The sequence below is a fragment of the Saccoglossus kowalevskii genome, chromosome 1 (genome assembly GCF_978046115.1).
Source record: "Saccoglossus kowalevskii chromosome 1, keSacKowa6.1, whole genome shotgun sequence".
Taxonomy (NCBI): Eukaryota; Metazoa; Hemichordata; class Enteropneusta; family Harrimaniidae; genus Saccoglossus; species Saccoglossus kowalevskii.
In genome coordinates, this window is record NC_140641.1 from 35985644 (window position 1) to 36003457 (window position 17814).

At 34.6% G+C, this 17814-nt stretch overlaps 2 protein-coding genes across 2 annotated transcripts; both read right to left on the reverse strand.

The window, feature by feature from the left end:
• Nucleotides 1–2570: 2570 nt before the first annotated feature.
• LOC146750864 (cytochrome P450 4F3-like) lies at nucleotides 2571–9775 on the reverse strand. Its single transcript, XM_085494677.1, has 8 exons — nucleotides 9177–9775; nucleotides 8830–8974; nucleotides 7941–8113; nucleotides 6510–6646; nucleotides 6143–6398; nucleotides 5552–5748; nucleotides 3671–3804; nucleotides 2571–3194 (listed from the first exon to the last, which is right to left on the reverse strand). Exons 1-8 carry the CDS (start codon nucleotides 9378–9380, stop codon nucleotides 3166–3168), a joined length of 1275 nt encoding a protein of 424 aa, XP_085350803.1. The 5' UTR covers nucleotides 9381–9775; the 3' UTR covers nucleotides 2571–3165.
• A 1489-nt stretch (nucleotides 9776–11264) lies between these two features.
• Nucleotides 11265–16784, reverse strand: LOC146750865 (cytochrome P450 4F2-like). The gene is made up of 6 exons (XM_085494741.1): nucleotides 16623–16784; nucleotides 15203–15339; nucleotides 14837–15092; nucleotides 14246–14442; nucleotides 12365–12498; nucleotides 11265–11888 (listed from the first exon to the last, which is right to left on the reverse strand). The coding sequence occupies exons 1-6, from the start codon at nucleotides 16767–16769 to the stop codon at nucleotides 11860–11862; spliced, it is 900 nt and encodes a 299-aa protein (XP_085350867.1). The 5' UTR covers nucleotides 16770–16784; the 3' UTR covers nucleotides 11265–11859.
• Between the last annotated feature and the right edge of the window lie 1030 nt (nucleotides 16785–17814).

Here is a 17814-nt window from a genome sequence, read left to right on the forward strand (position 1 = left end):
TAAATTGACGTATGTCAATGCTGGATATTCACTTGTCAGTTTGTATCAGTTTAACGTCTTTGAGGGCGTGTTCAATATTCATACAAGGGTGTATTAAGAACAGTAATATAAAAAACGAAATTACAGATCACTATAGTAAATGAAACATAGTCTCTGTCTACGTTTTGTACACGGTCGGGTTCCACTGTAAAGAAAGATGTAAAAAAGACTTGAAAACAACACACGAGAAAACTAATTAAATGTAAAAAGAAATATGAGTTGCTCTCTAATAATTCGTCTTACCCTTAATGAGTTTGGTTAAATACGAATGAAAAATGAATTTCACGCCCGTTATTGGGAATGCAAACATTGTTGTACACAACATTTGCATGAACTTTGCGAATTGCTGAATTGGTTAACCCATTTCACCCTTTGTTTTAACTGAATAAACAATTACTAACATTGTGATAACGTTATTACTACAGTAACTCGATTGAGGTAGAGGTTACCGCACAATAATATGCAGTGTTACCACGTCATATTTACATGTGATCTTTATATTTTGAGATGTAGGAAGACGAGTCAGAATGCCATGGTCACAATGAAAACTTTGTGACATCACGCATGCATATCTCACATCTGGATATTTGTACTATTGTCTATTCATTGTGTGATTGGTAGATTCAAATAATGTGGATGTGTTTTGAATATGTATATAGACCAGGAGAATACAGGGCTGTGGAGTTAAGACTAAGTTTGACAGAAGTGCCATTGAACCTGTTCCGACAGTGACCTGCTTTGAATGTAGTTACTTGTGGCCGTGAGTTTGTCATACAAAGATCTCAAGGATGTATGCGTTTTATTAGGCTGAGTTCTTCCTTAACAGTAATATAGTGTTCATGTCATATCTACAGCGCCGATTGGCTACTATTCAATCTGTGTTGCTTTGAAGGTCACAGATGGTGGCTGTATGATGTCAATAACGTTTTATTAGTATTCAATGTTATCCGTTTGTCGTGTTGATCGACTGGTTATGCTCAGTGCTCACGCCGTGTGTCGTTTGACTTGTGGTGTTTTCAGATTGTCACTCTTGTGACCTTGTTGTGTAAGGTCCAATCTAACAATCGAAAGTATCAGGTTTAATTAAAAAAATGTTTCTTCCATGACAGGGTAAATACACGTGGTACATTTTGGTGTACTGCTGGGTGTCAAATACATTGACGTCAGCAACAATTTGTATGATCCAACACCAGTGACAATAAATACCATGTATTTTTTACGGAAAGCTCAAAATCAGCGCAGCAATTGTTAAACAAGTGGATGGGGAACAATGAGTTGACGAGAGGAGTGTCTTGTTAGTAGATAGTATCAGCCAGCATATCCCTGGTCAGCGGAAACATGTATTTTCAATAACTCATCAAATAATGAATAGTCACCATTTTGCACAATCACGACATAATTAAGCCGGACATTCTCTATACGGCCAGACTCATCTGAATAATCACACTACCTACGTTCAGTTACGTTAGGATGGGGTCAGTTTTACGACTGAGACTTGAGACTGAGATGCCGTACACTACTACGACTGGACACATCTGATATGTATGAATTCTACTTGCGCACCTTCTATCATTTCTCCCAGTATGCAACATATCAAATAGCGTTCATTTGGGACCACACTCTGCCACACACACTCAATTTTCTAAATACCATTGCTGTCATGTGACAATGTAAACAATGATGAGACGTATAATGCCTTTGCATTTTGTAATAATTTTGACGCACTGAATAGTTATTCAAAATTCAAAACTGTAAAATGATCAAGTTTTATATCATGTACAATCTTCAGGGAGTCTGAACTATCATACAATTAATTATAACTCCTAACCCTCCAAAAATTATGTATGGAGGGAAAGGAAATGACAGGAAAATAATGACAGATACACTGATACAATAATAAGATTTGAATTCAAAAACATCCCAATAACATTTGAGCTATATACTCCTAGTGTCGCAGCGTAACACCAATGTCAAAAATGTGACCTGTCTGTCACATCAGTGTTTCATATCACATTCAGCTACAACGCCTATGTCAACCCAAATTTACTGGCCTAATATGTTCACCTATTTTAACTTAATACTACACCATACGGTTACAAACACTATGTCTTGGTACTATATGATACTCAATAATTTTCAGCGTTAGCAATGTTCAGTACACACTGCCCACAAGTCCCACAGACTATTTTCCATATTAACTAGTGCTAAAACAATACGTCGTGCTGCTGAACAAAACACTCAAATACAGGCAATACAATCAGGTCATGTATAATACCTGCTACAATGAAGTAACATTACGCCAAACCAGTTTTTCCCCGTGTAGGCGGTGGTGTTGCGTAATTCTATATTTAAATCATATTTATGTTTCGTACATGTCAATTCATATCTGGTAGTACTGTTGCTTATGGTTGCCCCAAATTGCAATTGACAGTTTATATTTCCATCCATCCACTTAATGTAATATAATACTGGTCGACACAATTTCTATATATATCCCACACAACATATATTCATGAAATTATTCGCCTGGCTTTTGTCTTCTATAAATAACATTTACTGAGCTGAAAACCAGGAAGATAAAACTCACCGGTTACAATACAGTGGTTGTTCATGCAGTCCTCATAGTGTCATAATTTCATAAAAATATTCATGATCATCTCCTTTGTGTGCAGTGATAAAAGCAAACTATTGAAAATACCCTTTCTCCATAAAACACATTTGTGACTATTAGACTATTGTTATCAACTCCTATATTAAACAAATCATGTGTAAAACTATGTATTTCACAGGTTGACCAAGCTGATAACAATTAACATGTTTTACACTGTATCATTGTACACGCTGGCATTCACGACTCCTTTATGCTGTGTCCCTGAAATATCTTAATACTTAATAAAATGGCTTGCAAGTATTGTTTCTGGCCAACCTTAAATGAGAAACACCTTTGCTGCTGAAGACATAACAAGTCTAAACATGATTGTTATCCCATATTTCTAGGCTTGACGTGCAGGTGGATTCCATTTGACGATCTGGTGACCAGAGTATGCACTCTATGTGGGGGGTTATCTGGTACAGGTGAAAGGTCAAATCTACGTAGTGTCTTCGCAATCACTATTTTCATCTCATTCATTGCAAAATGTTGTCCAATACAATTTCTAAAACGATACGACATGAATTGATTAGTGCAAAATTATTATTATTATTAATATTATTATTATTATTGCTGTTGTTGTGTTCGATGTTTGCAGCTAAACATTAAGAAACATTTCATGACAGTATTGATGACTTTCAGATCATGCCATTTTACATAAATATGGTAGGTGGCCAACTACAAATCGCGTATCCCATGGATAAAAACAAGCTTTATTTTGGTCCTGCCGAGAAGGGTGTGAATGCAAATGGAGATCGATCCTTTACATTTTCTGGCAAGAATCTGGTTGGATCAAACATGGTTGGATTTTCCCATATAAGTTCATTATGGTGTAATAAACATATTGGTATTATTACGTTATACCCTGTTGATAGAGAATATAATTATTCTGTTATATATCTCGTGGAATGTTACCAATTATCTTTTTATTACTAAACCAGTTTATTAAGTAAATTATTTAATTTATTAAAATAAACACACCTGCAGGAATCACTCTTCCATTTGGAAGGGTCAGTGGTGTTGTTAATTCACGTCCAATGACGGGCACAGGACTTCTGATTCTCATACTCTCCTTGATACATAATGTTGTATACGGCAAATGGCTTAGATCATCCCTGTTTTTATAACAGATAAATATATGTGGGTCAATCTTTTCTTTAGTTGAGACGATGTGGCATACAAATTAACAAGCTCCTTAGAAGCTAGTGAATAGTAATAACAAGCTTGTAGTTAGTTTGATCAGGTGTACTTGAAATGGTGGCAAACTTGTACAAATATGCAGGTTTAAGTTAAGTGAATGTTATTTGTTTAGCAAATATGCTTGCATCATACTCGTAGTTACTTTTGACTTGTTTTTAAAATGTGTTGCAAACTTGTGACATACTTTTTATTTCAGATTCAGTGTTCATGACAAAATCGCACTGGTCTGTAAATGTGTGGCCAATGGTATCACTATTACATTTTTATTCCAGAATTTTAAGTGTTTTCAATAACTTATCTAATCTCACCACTGTTGTTTCACAGCATGCATGTTCCTTCAATCTTTTTAACTCGATAATCAGATAATTAATTCTGGAACAGGTGGAAGGTAAAACATTTTCAAAGACTGCAAACTATTTAAATACAACTTTTTTAGTGCAGGCATGTGTCACACTAGTCTCTAAAACGTCCCAGATACTTTTAGTAAATGTTCAAACCTTGTCGTTCATGAAATTGTAATCAACAAAAATAAACACAGACATTTCCCAGAGTAGTCTAAAAAAAAAAAAAAAAAACCCTGTCCCACCCAATCATTCCATTGAGTTATTTCTGACATCACTTAAACAAAGTGAGTCTATAAAGGGAATACATATTCAAGGCTCGGATACGACATATTCATCATCTGAAAATGATTTAACCTGCTTCTTGAGATATTTAAGCTCTGTTAATAATTAGTTTACATTGTATGATTCATTCGTCATTTGGGCGCGGAGGTATCGTATGGATAAAACCTATAGTATTCACTGGCCATTGTCACCAATCAAATATATTTTTGTTACATCTAGAATGTAAATTGAAGATTGAAGGATCACTCGATTCGCTTAAAAATGCTTGCAGTTTTGGTATGTTCGAAAACTGTCATTGACAGGCAAAACACAAATAGTTAAATCACTGCTAATTCCACAATTTCTTTATTTATTTCATTTTATAGTTGTTAAAATGAACGAAATTAAAACATTAAACAGATTTATCCACAAATTTATTTGAAGGGGGCCAGACAGGGTGGCAAGAAATACTATGATTAGTGATTATCTCCTGATGTAAATATCAACTTTGTGTACTGTCTACCACACTGTCTTTTTTTGTAAGAGCCATCTGTACAGTTGATGATGTGCCATTCAGTCAGTAGAAAACATCGTAGTTTGGAACAATTCTAAAATACTCATAAATGACAGGAGTGTATGTTACACAGACTTCCTTCCCAGAGGTATTATTTATATTGACTTGTATGATGCAGGTGGATATCCAAAAAAATCAAGGATTACTTTCATCTCTGCCTGCAGAATACTTTTTCTAAATTGCCTAAATATCATAATACTTGTTAAACAAACAAAGGGTAATCTGATTGTATTTTTAGCTGAATACACATTATGTAATGTAATCTTATTTGAAGTGAACCACGTCTTTGAATAAAAGTACAAAACAAATCTATTTTTATGTTAAATATTAACACAATTACTAATAGTACTATCAATATATATTAACACAGAAATATATTAAATGCTACAATGAATAAGTTAAATTGGTACAACTTTGTCTAAAGAAAGTTTGTCAGAGAAGTTACCTCCACTATGAGGTAAACAAAATGAACATAAACATTACCATTCAATTTCATCCATTGCTCTTTCATTCAACAAGTTATCAACTTCTTCTTGGCATTTTCTTTGATGTTCCGGATGAGTTGCAAGGTAATACATACACCAGGATAACCCACTGGCAGTTGTATCGTTTCCCTCGAACATAAAGGTATCGACTTCATCTTGAATTTCTTTGTCAGACAGACCATTATCATCTGCATCCTAGGGAAGTAGAATGCAAAGGCAAATATGACTGACGAACGCAGACATGAAATAAACCAAGTGTTTACGTTTGTATGTTACAATTCAACGGTTGATGTATTGGTACTGATCCCATATAATAATTGCCCGTATTTTTAGGGTGAGATTATTATGTTCCCCATATTATGCTACTCCCCCCAAGATGACTTGATAAGCGTATAATTTATCGAGTAGTGCGTGTTATTCAGACTAACGCCAATAACGCCATGCCCTGAAATAAATTTGTGGATGTTTTTATTTGTCTATTTATATTCGAAACATTTAGATTAGGATAAGGAGCTTTAAAAGTATCTTTTATATATGATGTCTCAGTCCTTGATGGTTCTGAATGTGTAGATTATAATTAACGTAGTACCTTAGCAGTCAAGAGAATATCTAGAAAATCGATGTATTTCCTTTTGAGTGTGACACCTCCATCTTGTCGCAGAGCTTGTTTTCGTTCTTGGATAACTCGTGCAGAATAACCATGAACTGATCTGAGGGCTTTCCTGAATTTATATCCACTGATGGACAAGTTATATATCATGTCGTTGTGGTAAGGTATACATCTAATGCGTTCAGCTATCAGATATGTTAGAGCATGAACGCTACTGACATAGGGGTGTTGAGAACTGAAGAAGAAGTTTTAAAATTATAATAAATGTACATGTATATATAAAGTTGTAAAGTGAAATGATATCAGCAAAGGTAATTTTTTTATCGGAATCTGTGATTTGACATACCTTGTAGTTTGACAGTTACTGTCTTGGCTGAATATACACTTCAATAAAATATCCAATGTCAAAAGTCCTGCGTGCTCGAACACTTCTATAGAGCATGTCCGAGACCCCACTGACTTCCATAGGTCAGACCATTTATCCTGTTTTGAATAAAATAAACTCTTATATAATACATAAATACATTTTGTATCAGTCACATACCTACCTGCTTGGATTTTCGGCCAAAATCTCCACAATTTGCGATCGTCGCGAATTATTCCGATTAGTAGTATTATTATATTTAATTATAATAAGACTTATCTGAAACAATAACTATTACTAGTAACTATATGTATGTTTGTTATAAACCTTTTCGTTAAATATAAGTAGCAAATCGGTATGTAAATAATACGAGATTATTACAAAGATACCTCAAAGTATGCCGATGACAGTGCAGCGGGAGTATCGACCGATGAGTAGCGGAGGTCGATGCGATGGTGTACTGTCTGAGTGCATACTTTGAGGCATCCTCGTAATAACCCTAGTATTATACATTCCCAAGGATACATCATGGGAATGCCGAAATCAAAAATGTTTAGAAAAGAATCAGCGAACTTCTTGTGGAGTCTTGAGAAGTCCTGTTAGCAGCCAAGTTTGTTTTTATTATTAGAGCACGCTTATCATTCCATATTTGGAATTCGCATTTTTTTATATGGTAGGATGAAAATACCCCGTAAAACACCGCAAAATTACGGCACGCTATAATATATTATATAATAATAAATTATTTTAATTTTCACATATAAGAAAATAGGGTCATATAAGCTACATGCCAAATTTTAAATTCATTAGTTAAAACATTCATCAGAAACAAATTCCCCAATTTCTACCATTTTTGCTGAAAATCCTAGAAGGCGCCAAACCACGTAAAAAGTATTTTTCCTATAAGAAGTTTTAGCCATACATGCTATATACAAAATACCAATTTGATCGGTTGGTGCATTCATTCATTCATTTTTGTCAGAAATCAAAGATGAACATATTTTTTTCACTGTCTGGAAGAGTTCAGACAAGAACATGGCAACATTGCAAATTACAAAGTAATATGATAACTGAAGCACCAGCAAAAACTACTTTCTGTTTTCTGGCAGCCAAATAACGTTATCTACCTCCCACGTTTCTCAAACTTTAATGTTCTTTAAACATGGATGTTTAAAAACAACTTTTACCGCAATGTTTAGTGGTTTAGAAGGATATTTAAGGGTTTAGAATGGCGACTTCCGGTTTCAAGAGCGGTTTCAAATTCAAGAAGACTGCCAAACCAAGTAAACCAAGTCACATTAGGGTCATCATCATAAAAATATCGGAACATTCCGTTAAACGTTTTTCACAAGACGTCGTGAAGAAAGTAAAATGTAAAAGGGTGAAACTGACTTGGTCCTATATTAAACATACCAACATCGTCTTCACACATTCATTGTATATCTGTACATAAGGTCTGAGAATGCCAAAATGAAATCCTGGAGTCACAAGTAGTCGATTTCTAAACCATTTCTGTCCTTTGCTCATTAGAAGTCCATCGCCTAACCATGGTTTTAACATGTGGTAAAATAAATCATCTTTCGGATCTAGATATGGATGGAATATGACAAAATATGATATACATGAACGAAGGGCCGTCAGATGTTTTGATTGAAATAAGTGAACATCATAAGTAAAATTATCCAAGCTTCCTACTAAATAATTCGCTCTACACAAGTGTGACAATTAAGTGATCCCAAAAGTACACTTGAGATAAAATGTAAAATGAATCTGCCTCTTTAGTGGATAGTTCTCTATTATCGGGAGGAAACAGTCAGACATTTCCACTCGTTGACATCATCACTGGCCAAATCAACAGCTACAACAGCTTCTCAGAAAACTGTAATTTGGGCTAGTTGTTGGGACTGAACAGTATCAAGGAAACATGTGCAACATGTATCTATTTGGTTGCCCAGGATTGTCTAAAAGTTGAGTTTGTGTTATTTTGGCAACTTTAGCAGTTTTCACCAGTTCTTTGCACAATGCTTAGATCACGTACAAAGTAATATCAAGAGCAGTATGGCAGACAAAGACATTTCAACATTGTTATATTGAAGATATTGCAAACTAGATCTGATTAACATATTTAATGACCTAATATGGCATAAATAACATATCCGTAGTATTGTAACTAGCGCTTGTGAAAAAAATGGTTGATAGTTTTTTTGTGCCAATTTAAACTGTTGTCATATTTAGTTTAGGGGTTCTCCCCGCCTGCGAATAGGAGTGTGATTAAATATGATGTAATGACGTAAACACATACCTGTAGTGCACAATATAACCTTTACGGTCTGTGGATGATTGAGCAATACTACTGGTGCAAATGGTCCAAGCCATAACACTGACGCTGGGCTTAATTCTTTCGATCGACTATAGAGTTTGGCCAATGCAGCTTCTGTGTTTTTCAACTGTGCATGCAGGAACACATATGCAGGTACATCAAATAACAGCTTACAGTTAATATGTTTATTTCTGCTTCCACAGTTGTGGCATATTAATACATGAATAAAATACCATATGTTGATTGGTAAACTGTATTTATAAAACATAATTATCAGTGTACACATGGATTTTTTGTCATGAACATTGTAATGTCAGAATATTACGAACCAATATTATGTTCCCAAACAGCCAGTGACGATCTGGACTTGGTATTCCTGCCAGGTCTCTCTCAGCCCTCCATCTTGTTTGCAGTTGTTGGTACAATGTGTACATTACATTGCCGAATACAATTAAAAGCAGAACATGGTAGTCGATCAAACTATACAATATATACACTATATCTCGCAAGGTTGATGTCAGAAGTATAAGCATTTTAGTCAATAAATGAAAAGCAGAGGGATAAAAATAAACAATGTTCGGCTTAAATTGACTTGTCAGTTTGTATCAGTTTAACACCTTTGAGGGCGTGTTCAATATTCATACAGGGGTGTATTAAGAACAGTAATATAAAACACGAAATTACAGATCATTATAGTAAATGAAACATGGTCTCTGTCAACGTGTTGTACACGGTCGGGTTCCACTGTAAAAAGAGATGTAAAAAAGACTTGGAAACAACACACGAGAAAACTAATTAAATGTAAAAAAAATATTAGTTGCTCTTTCATAATTCGTCTTACCCTTAATGAGTTTGGTTAAATACGAATGAAAAATGAATTTCACGCCCGTTATTGGGAATGCAAACATTGTTGTACACAACATTTGCATGAACTTTGCGAATTGCTGAATTGGTTAACCCATTTCACCCTTTGTTTTAACTGAATAAACAATTACTAACATTGTGATAACGTTATTAGTACAGTAACTCGATTGAGATAGATGTTAGCACACAATAATATGCAGTGTAATTGGTAGATTCAAATAGTGTGGATGTGTTTTGAATATGTATATAGACCAGGAGAATACAGGGCTGTGGAGTTAAGACTAAGTTTGACGGAAGTTCCTTTGAACCTGTTCCGAAAGTGACCTGGAGGTTCACAGTGATTGCTCTTGACCCTGCTTTGAATGTAGTTACTTGTGACCGTTTGTCATACAAAGACCCTTAACAGTAATATAGTGTTCATGTCATATCTATAGCGCCGATTGACTACTATTCAATCTGTGTTGCTTTGAAGGTCACAGATGATGGCTGTATGATGTCCATAACGTTTTATTAGTATTCAATGTTATCCGTGTGTCGTGTTGATCGACTCGGTTATGCTCATTGCTCACGCCGTGTGTCGTTTGACTTGTTGTGGTATTTTCAGATTGTCACTCTTGTGACCTTGTTGTGTAAGGTTCAGACTAACAATCGAAAGTATCAGGTTTAATTAGAAAAAATTTTCTTCCATGATAGGGTAAATACACGTGGTACAATTTGGTGTGCTGCTGGGTGTCAAATGCACTGACGTCAGCAACAATTTGTATGATCCAACACCAGTGACGATAAATACCATGTATTTTTTACGGAAAACTCAAAATCAGCGCAGCAATTGTTAAACAAGTGGATGGGGAACAATGAGTTGACGAGATGAGTATGTTGTTAGTAGATAGTACCAATGAGTACCTGCCAGCATATCCCTGGTCAGAATTGAATTTAAAATCATCCCAATAACCTTTGAGCTATACTCCGAGTGTCGCCGCGTAACACCAATGTCAAAAATGTGACCTGTCTGTCACATCAGTGTTTCATATCACATTCAGCTACAACGCCTATGTCAACCCAAATTTACTGGCCTAATATGTTCACCTATTTTAACTTAATACTACACCATACGGTTACAAACACTATGTCTTGGTACTATATGATACTCAATAATTTTCAGCGTTAGCAATGTTCAGTACACACTGCCCACAAGTCCCACAGACTATTTTCCATATTAACTAGTGCTAAAACAATACGTCGTGCTGCTGAACAAAACACTCAAATACAGGCAATACAATCAGGTTATGTATAATACCTGCTACAATGAAGTAACATTACGCCAAACCAGTTTTTCCCCGTGTAGGCGGTGGTGTTGCGTAATTCTATATTTAAATCATATTTATGTTTCGTACATGTCAATTCATATCTGGTAGTACTGTTGCTTATGGTTGCCCCAAATTGCAATTGACAGTTTATATTTCCATCCATCCACTTAATGTAATATAATACTGGTCGACACAATTTCTATATATATCCCACACAACATATATTCATGAAATTATTCGCCTGGCTTTTGTCTTCTATAAATAACATTTACTGAGCTGAAAACCAGGAAGATAAAACTCACCGGTTACAATACAGTGGTTGTTCATGCAGTCCTCATAGTGTCATAATTTCATAAAAATATTCATGATCATCTCCTTTGTGTGCAGTGATAAAAGCAAACTATTGAAAATACCCTTTCTCCATAAAACACATTTGTGACTATTAGACTATTGTTATCAACTCCTATATTAAACAAATCATGTGTAAAACTATGTATTTCACAGGTTGACCAAGCTGATAACAATTAACATGTTTTACACTGTATCATTGTACACGCTGGCATTCACGACTCCTTTATGCTGTGTCCCTGAAATATCTTAATACTTAATAAAATGGCTTGCAAGTATTGTTTCTGGCCAACCTTAAATGAGAAACACCTTTGCTGCTGAAGACATAACAAGTCTAAACATGATTGTTATCCCATATTTCTAGGCTTGACGTGCAGGTGGATTCCATTTGACGATCTGGTGACCAGAGTATGCACTCTATGTGGGGGGTTATCTGGTACAGGTGAAAGGTCAAATCTACGTAGTGTCTTCGCAATCACTATTTTCATCTCATTCATTGCAAAATGTTGTCCAATACAATTTCTAAAACGATACGACATGAATTGATTAGTGCAAAATTATTATTATTATTAATATTATTATTATTATTGCTGTTGTTGTGTTCGATGTTTGCAGCTAAACATTAAGAAACATTTCATGACAGTATTGATGACTTTCAGATCATGCCATTTTACATAAATATGGTAGGTGGCCAACTACAAATCGCGTATCCCATGGATAAAAACAAGCTTTATTTTGGTCCTGCCGAGAAGGGTGTGAATGCAAATGGAGATCGATCCTTTACATTTTCTGGCAAGAATCTGGTTGGATCAAACATGGTTGGATTTTCCCATATAAGTTCATTATGGTGTAATAAACATATTGGTATTATTACGTTATACCCTGTTGATAGAGAATATAATTATTCTGTTATATATCTCGTGGAATGTTACCAATTATCTTTTTATTACTAAACCAGTTTATTAAGTAAATTATTTAATTTATTAAAATAAACACACCTGCAGGAATCACTCTTCCATTTGGAAGGGTCAGTGGTGTTGTTAATTCACGTCCAATGACGGGCACAGGACTTCTGATTCTCATACTCTCCTTGATACATAATGTTGTATACGGCAAATGGCTTAGATCATCCCTGTTTTTATAACAGATAAATATATGTGGGTCAATCTTTTCTTTAGTTGAGACGATGTGGCATACAAATTAACAAGCTCCTTAGAAGCTAGTGAATAGTAATAACAAGCTTGTAGTTAGTTTGATCAGGTGTACTTGAAATGGTGGCAAACTTGTACAAATATGCAGGTTTAAGTTAAGTGAATGTTATTTGTTTAGCAAATATGCTTGCATCATACTCGTAGTTACTTTTGACTTGTTTTTAAAATGTGTTGCAAACTTGTGACATACTTTTTATTTCAGATTCAGTGTTCATGACAAAATCGCACTGGTCTGTAAATGTGTGGCCAATGGTATCACTATTACATTTTTATTCCAGAATTTTAAGTGTTTTCAATAACTTATCTAATCTCACCACTGTTGTTTCACAGCATGCATGTTCCTTCAATCTTTTTAACTCGATAATCAGATAATTAATTCTGGAACAGGTGGAAGGTAAAACATTTTCAAAGACTGCAAACTATTTAAATACAACTTTTTTAGTGCAGGCATGTGTCACACTAGTCTCTAAAACGTCCCAGATACTTTTAGTAAATGTTCAAACCTTGTCGTTCATGAAATTGTAATCAACAAAAATAAACACAGACATTTCCCAGAGTAGTCTAAAAAAATAAAAAAAAAACCCTGTCCCACCCAATCATTCCATTGAGTTATTTCTGACATCACTTAAACAAAGTGAGTCTATAAAGGGAATACATATTCAAGGCTCGGATACGACATATTCATCATCTGAAAATGATTTAACCTGCTTCTTGAGATATTTAAGCTCTGTTAATAATTAGTTTACATTGTATGATTCATTCGTCATTTGGGCGCGGAGGTATCGTATGGATAAAACCTATAGTATTCACTGGCCATTGTCACCAATCAAATATATTTTTGTTACATCTAGAATGTAAATTGAAGATTGAAGGATCACTCGATTCGCTTAAAAATGCTTGCAGTTTTGGTATGTTCGAAAACTGTCATTGACAGGCAAAACACAAATAGTTAAATCACTGCTAATTCCACAATTTCTTTATTTATTTCATTTTATAGTTGTTAAAATGAACGAAATTAAAACATTAAACAGATTTATCCACAAATTTATTTGAAGGGGGCCAGACAGGGTGGCAAGAAATACTATGATTAGTGATTATCTCCTGATGTAAATATCAACTTTGTGTACTGTCTACCACACTGTCTTTTTTTGTAAGAGCCATCTGTACAGTTGATGATGTGCCATTCAGTCAGTAGAAAACATCGTAGTTTGGAACAATTCTAAAATACTCATAAATGACAGGAGTGTATGTTACACAGACTTCCTTCCCAGAGGTATTATTTATATTGACTTGTATGATGCAGGTGGATATCCAAAAAAATCAAGGATTACTTTCATCTCTGCCTGCAGAATACTTTTTCTAAATTGCCTAAATATCATAATACTTGTTAAACAAACAAAGGGTAATCTGATTGTATTTTTAGCTGAATACACATTATGTAATGTAATCTTATTTGAAGTGAACCACGTCTTTGAATAAAAGTACAAAACAAATCTATTTTTATGTTAAATATTAACACAATTACTAATAGTACTATCAATATATATTAACACAGAAATATATTAAATGCTACAATGAATAAGTTAAATTGGTACAACTTTGTCTAAAGAAAGTTTGTCAGAGAAGTTACCTCCACTATGAGGTAAACAAAATGAACATAAACATTACCATTCAATTTCATCCATTGCTCTTTCATTCAACAAGTTATCAACTTCTTCTTGGCATTTTCTTTGATGTTCCGGATGAGTTGCAAGGTAATACATACACCAGGATAACCCACTGGCAGTTGTATCGTTTCCCTCGAACATAAAGGTATCGACTTCATCTTGAATTTCTTTGTCAGACAGACCATTATCATCTGCATCCTAGGGAAGTAGAATGCAAAGGCAAATATGACTGACGAACGCAGACATGAAATAAACCAAGTGTTTACGTTTGTATGTTACAATTCAACGGTTGATGTATTGGTACTGATCCCATATAATAATTGCCCGTATTTTTAGGGTGAGATTATTATGTTCCCCATATTATGCTACTCCCCCCAAGATGACTTGATAAGCGTATAATTTATCGAGTAGTGCGTGTTATTCAGACTAACGCCAATAACGCCATGCCCTGAAATAAATTTGTGGATGTTTTTATTTGTCTATTTATATTCGAAACATTTAGATTAGGATAAGGAGCTTTAAAAGTATCTTTTATATATGATGTCTCAGTCCTTGATGGTTCTGAATGTGTAGATTATAATTAACGTAGTACCTTAGCAGTCAAGAGAATATCTAGAAAATCGATGTATTTCCTTTTGAGTGTGACACCTCCATCTTGTCGCAGAGCTTGTTTTCGTTCTTGGATAACTCGTGCAGAATAACCATGAACTGATCTGAGGGCTTTCCTGAATTTATATCCACTGATGGACAAGTTATATATCATGTCGTTGTGGTAAGGTATACATCTAATGCGTTCAGCTATCAGATATGTTAGAGCATGAACGCTACTGACATAGGGGTGTTGAGAACTGAAGAAGAAGTTTTAAAATTATAATAAATGTACATGTATATATAAAGTTGTAAAGTGAAATGATATCAGCAAAGGTCATTTTTTATCGGAATCTGTGATTTGACATACCTTGTAGTTTGACAGTTACTGTCTTGGCTGAATATACACTTCAATAAAATATCCAATGTCAAAAGTCCTGCGTGCTCGAACACTTCTATAGAGCATGTCCGAGACCCCACTGACTTCCATAGGTCAGACCATTTATCCTGTTTTGAATAAAATAATCTCTTATATAATACATAAATACATTTTATTATTATATAATATATTATAGCGTGCCGTAATTTTGCGGTGTTTTACGGGGTATTTTCATCCTACCATATAAAAAAATGCGAATTCCAAATATGGAATGATAAGCGTGCTCTAATAATAAAAACAAACTTGGCTGCTAACAGGACTTCACAAGACTCCACAAGAAGTTCGCTGATTCTTTTCTAAACATTTTTGATTTCGGCATTCCCATGATGTATCCTTGGGAATGTATAATAATAGGGTTATTACGAGGATGCCTCAAAGTATGCACTCAGACAGTACACCATCGCATCGACCTCCGCTACGCATCGGTCGATACTCCCGCTGCACTGTCATCGTCATACTTTGAGGTATCTTTGTAATAATCTCATATTATTTACATACCGATTTGCTACTTATATTTAACGAAAAGGTTTATAACAAACATACATATAGTTACTAGTAATAGTTATTGTTTCAGATAAGTCTTATTATAATTAAATATAATAATACTACTAATCGGAATAATTCGCGACGATCGCAAATTGTGGAAATTTTGGCCGAAAATCCAAGCAGGTAGGTATGTGACTGATACAAATTATTTTAATTTTCACATATAAGAAACTATGGTCATATAAGCTACATGCCAAATTTTAAATTCATTAGTTAAAACATTCATCAGAAACAATTTCCCCAATTTCTACCATTTTTGCTGAAAATCCTAGAAGGCGCCAAACCACGTGAAAATTATTTTTCCTATAAGAAGTTTTAGCCATACATGCTATATACAAAATACCAATTTGATCGGTTGGTGCATTCATTCATTCATTTTTGTCAGAAATCAAAGATGAAAATATTTTTTTCACTGTCTGGAAGAGTTCAGACAAGAACATGGCAACATTGCAAATTACAAAGTAATATGATAACTGAAGCACCAGCAAAAACTACATGGCAGCCAAATAACGTTATCTACCTCCCACGTTTCTCAAACTTTAATGTTCTTTAAACATAGATGTTTAAAAACAACTTTTACGCAATGTTTGGTGGTTTAGAAAGATATTTAAGGGTTTAGAATGGCGACTTCCGGTTTCAAGAGCGGTTTCAAATTCAAGAAGACTGCCAAACTAAGTAAACCAAGTCACATTAGGGTCATCATCATAAAAATATCGGAACATTCCGTTAAACGTTTTTCACAAGACGTCGTGAAGAAAGTAAAATGTAAAAGGGTGAAACTGACTTGGTCCTATATTAAACATACCAGCATCGTCTTCACACACTCATTGTATATCTGTACATAAGGTCTGAGAATGCCAAAATGAAATCCTGGAGTCACAAGTAGTCGATTTCTAAACCATTTCTGTCCTTTTCTCATTAGAAGTCCATCGCCTAACCATGGTTTTAACATGAGGTAAAATAAATCATCTTTCGGTTCTAGATATGGATGGAATATGACAAAATATGATATACATGAACGAAGGGCCGTCAGATGTTTTGATTGAAATAAGTGAACATCATAAGTAAAATTATCCAAGCTTCCTACTAAATAATTCGCTCTACACAAGTGTGACAATTAAGTTATCCCAAAAGTACAGTTGAGATAAAATGTAAAATGAATCTGCTTCTTTAGTGGATAGTTATGTTCTCTACCTGTCTCTATTATCGGGGGAAACAGTCAGACATTACCACCCGCTGACAATCATCACTGGCCAAATCAACAGCTACAACAGCTTCTCAGAAAACTGTAATTTGGGCTAGTTGTTGGGACTGAACAGTATCAAGGAAACATGTGCAACATATATCTATTTGGTTGCCCAGGATTGTCTAAAAGTTGAGTTTGTGTTATTTTGGCAACTTTAGCAGTTTTCACCAGTTCTTTGCACAAAGCTTAGATCACGTACAAGTAATATCAAGAGCAGTATGGCAGACAAAAACATTTCAACAGTGTTATATTGAAGATATTGCAAACTAGATCTGATTAACATATTTAATGACCAAATATGGCATAAATAACATATCCGTAGTATTGTAACTAGTGCTTGTGAAAAAAATGGTTGATAGTTTTTTTGTGCCAATTTAAACTGTTGTCATATTTAGTTTAGGGGTTCTCCCCGCCTGCGAATAGGAGTGTGATTAAATATGATGTAATGACTAAACACATACCTGTAGCGCACAATATAACCTTTACGGTCTGTGGATGATTGAGCAATACTACTGGTGCAAATGGTCCAAGCCATAACACTGACGCTGGCCTTAATTCTTTCGATCGACTATAGAATTTGGCCAATACAGCTTCTGTGTTTTTCAAATGTGCATGCAGGAACACATATGCAGGTACATCAAATAACAGCTTACAGTTAATAGGTTTATTTCTGCTTCCACAATTGTGGCATATTAATACATGAATAAAATACCATATGTTGATTGGTAAACTGTATTTTTAAAACATAATT

Excerpts from the sequence above, each read along its gene's own strand:
- LOC146750864 (XM_085494677.1), bottom strand. The coding sequence starts at position 9,380 with ATGCTTATACTTCTGACATCAACCTTGCGAGATATAGTGTATATATTG. Across the intron at positions 8,114-8,829 it reads GGTTATATTGTGCACTACAG|ATCCGAAAGATGATTTATTT; the intron begins GTATGTGTTTAC and ends ATCCATATCTAG. Across the intron at positions 6,399-6,509 it reads AGTAACTGTCAAACTACAAG|TTCTCAACACCCCTATGTCA; the intron begins GTATGTCAAATC and ends CTTCTTCTTCAG.
- LOC146750865 (XM_085494741.1), bottom strand. The coding sequence starts at position 16,769 with ATGTTAAAACCATGGTTAGGCGATGGACTTCTAATGAGAAAAGGACAG. Across the intron at positions 15,340-16,622 it reads AGTGTGTGAAGACGATGCTG|GATAAATGGTCTGACCTATG; the intron begins GTATGTTTAATA and ends TATTCAAAACAG. Across the intron at positions 12,499-14,245 it reads GCAATGGATGAAATTGAATG|GGATGATCTAAGCCATTTGC; the intron begins GTAATGTTTATG and ends TTATAAAAACAG.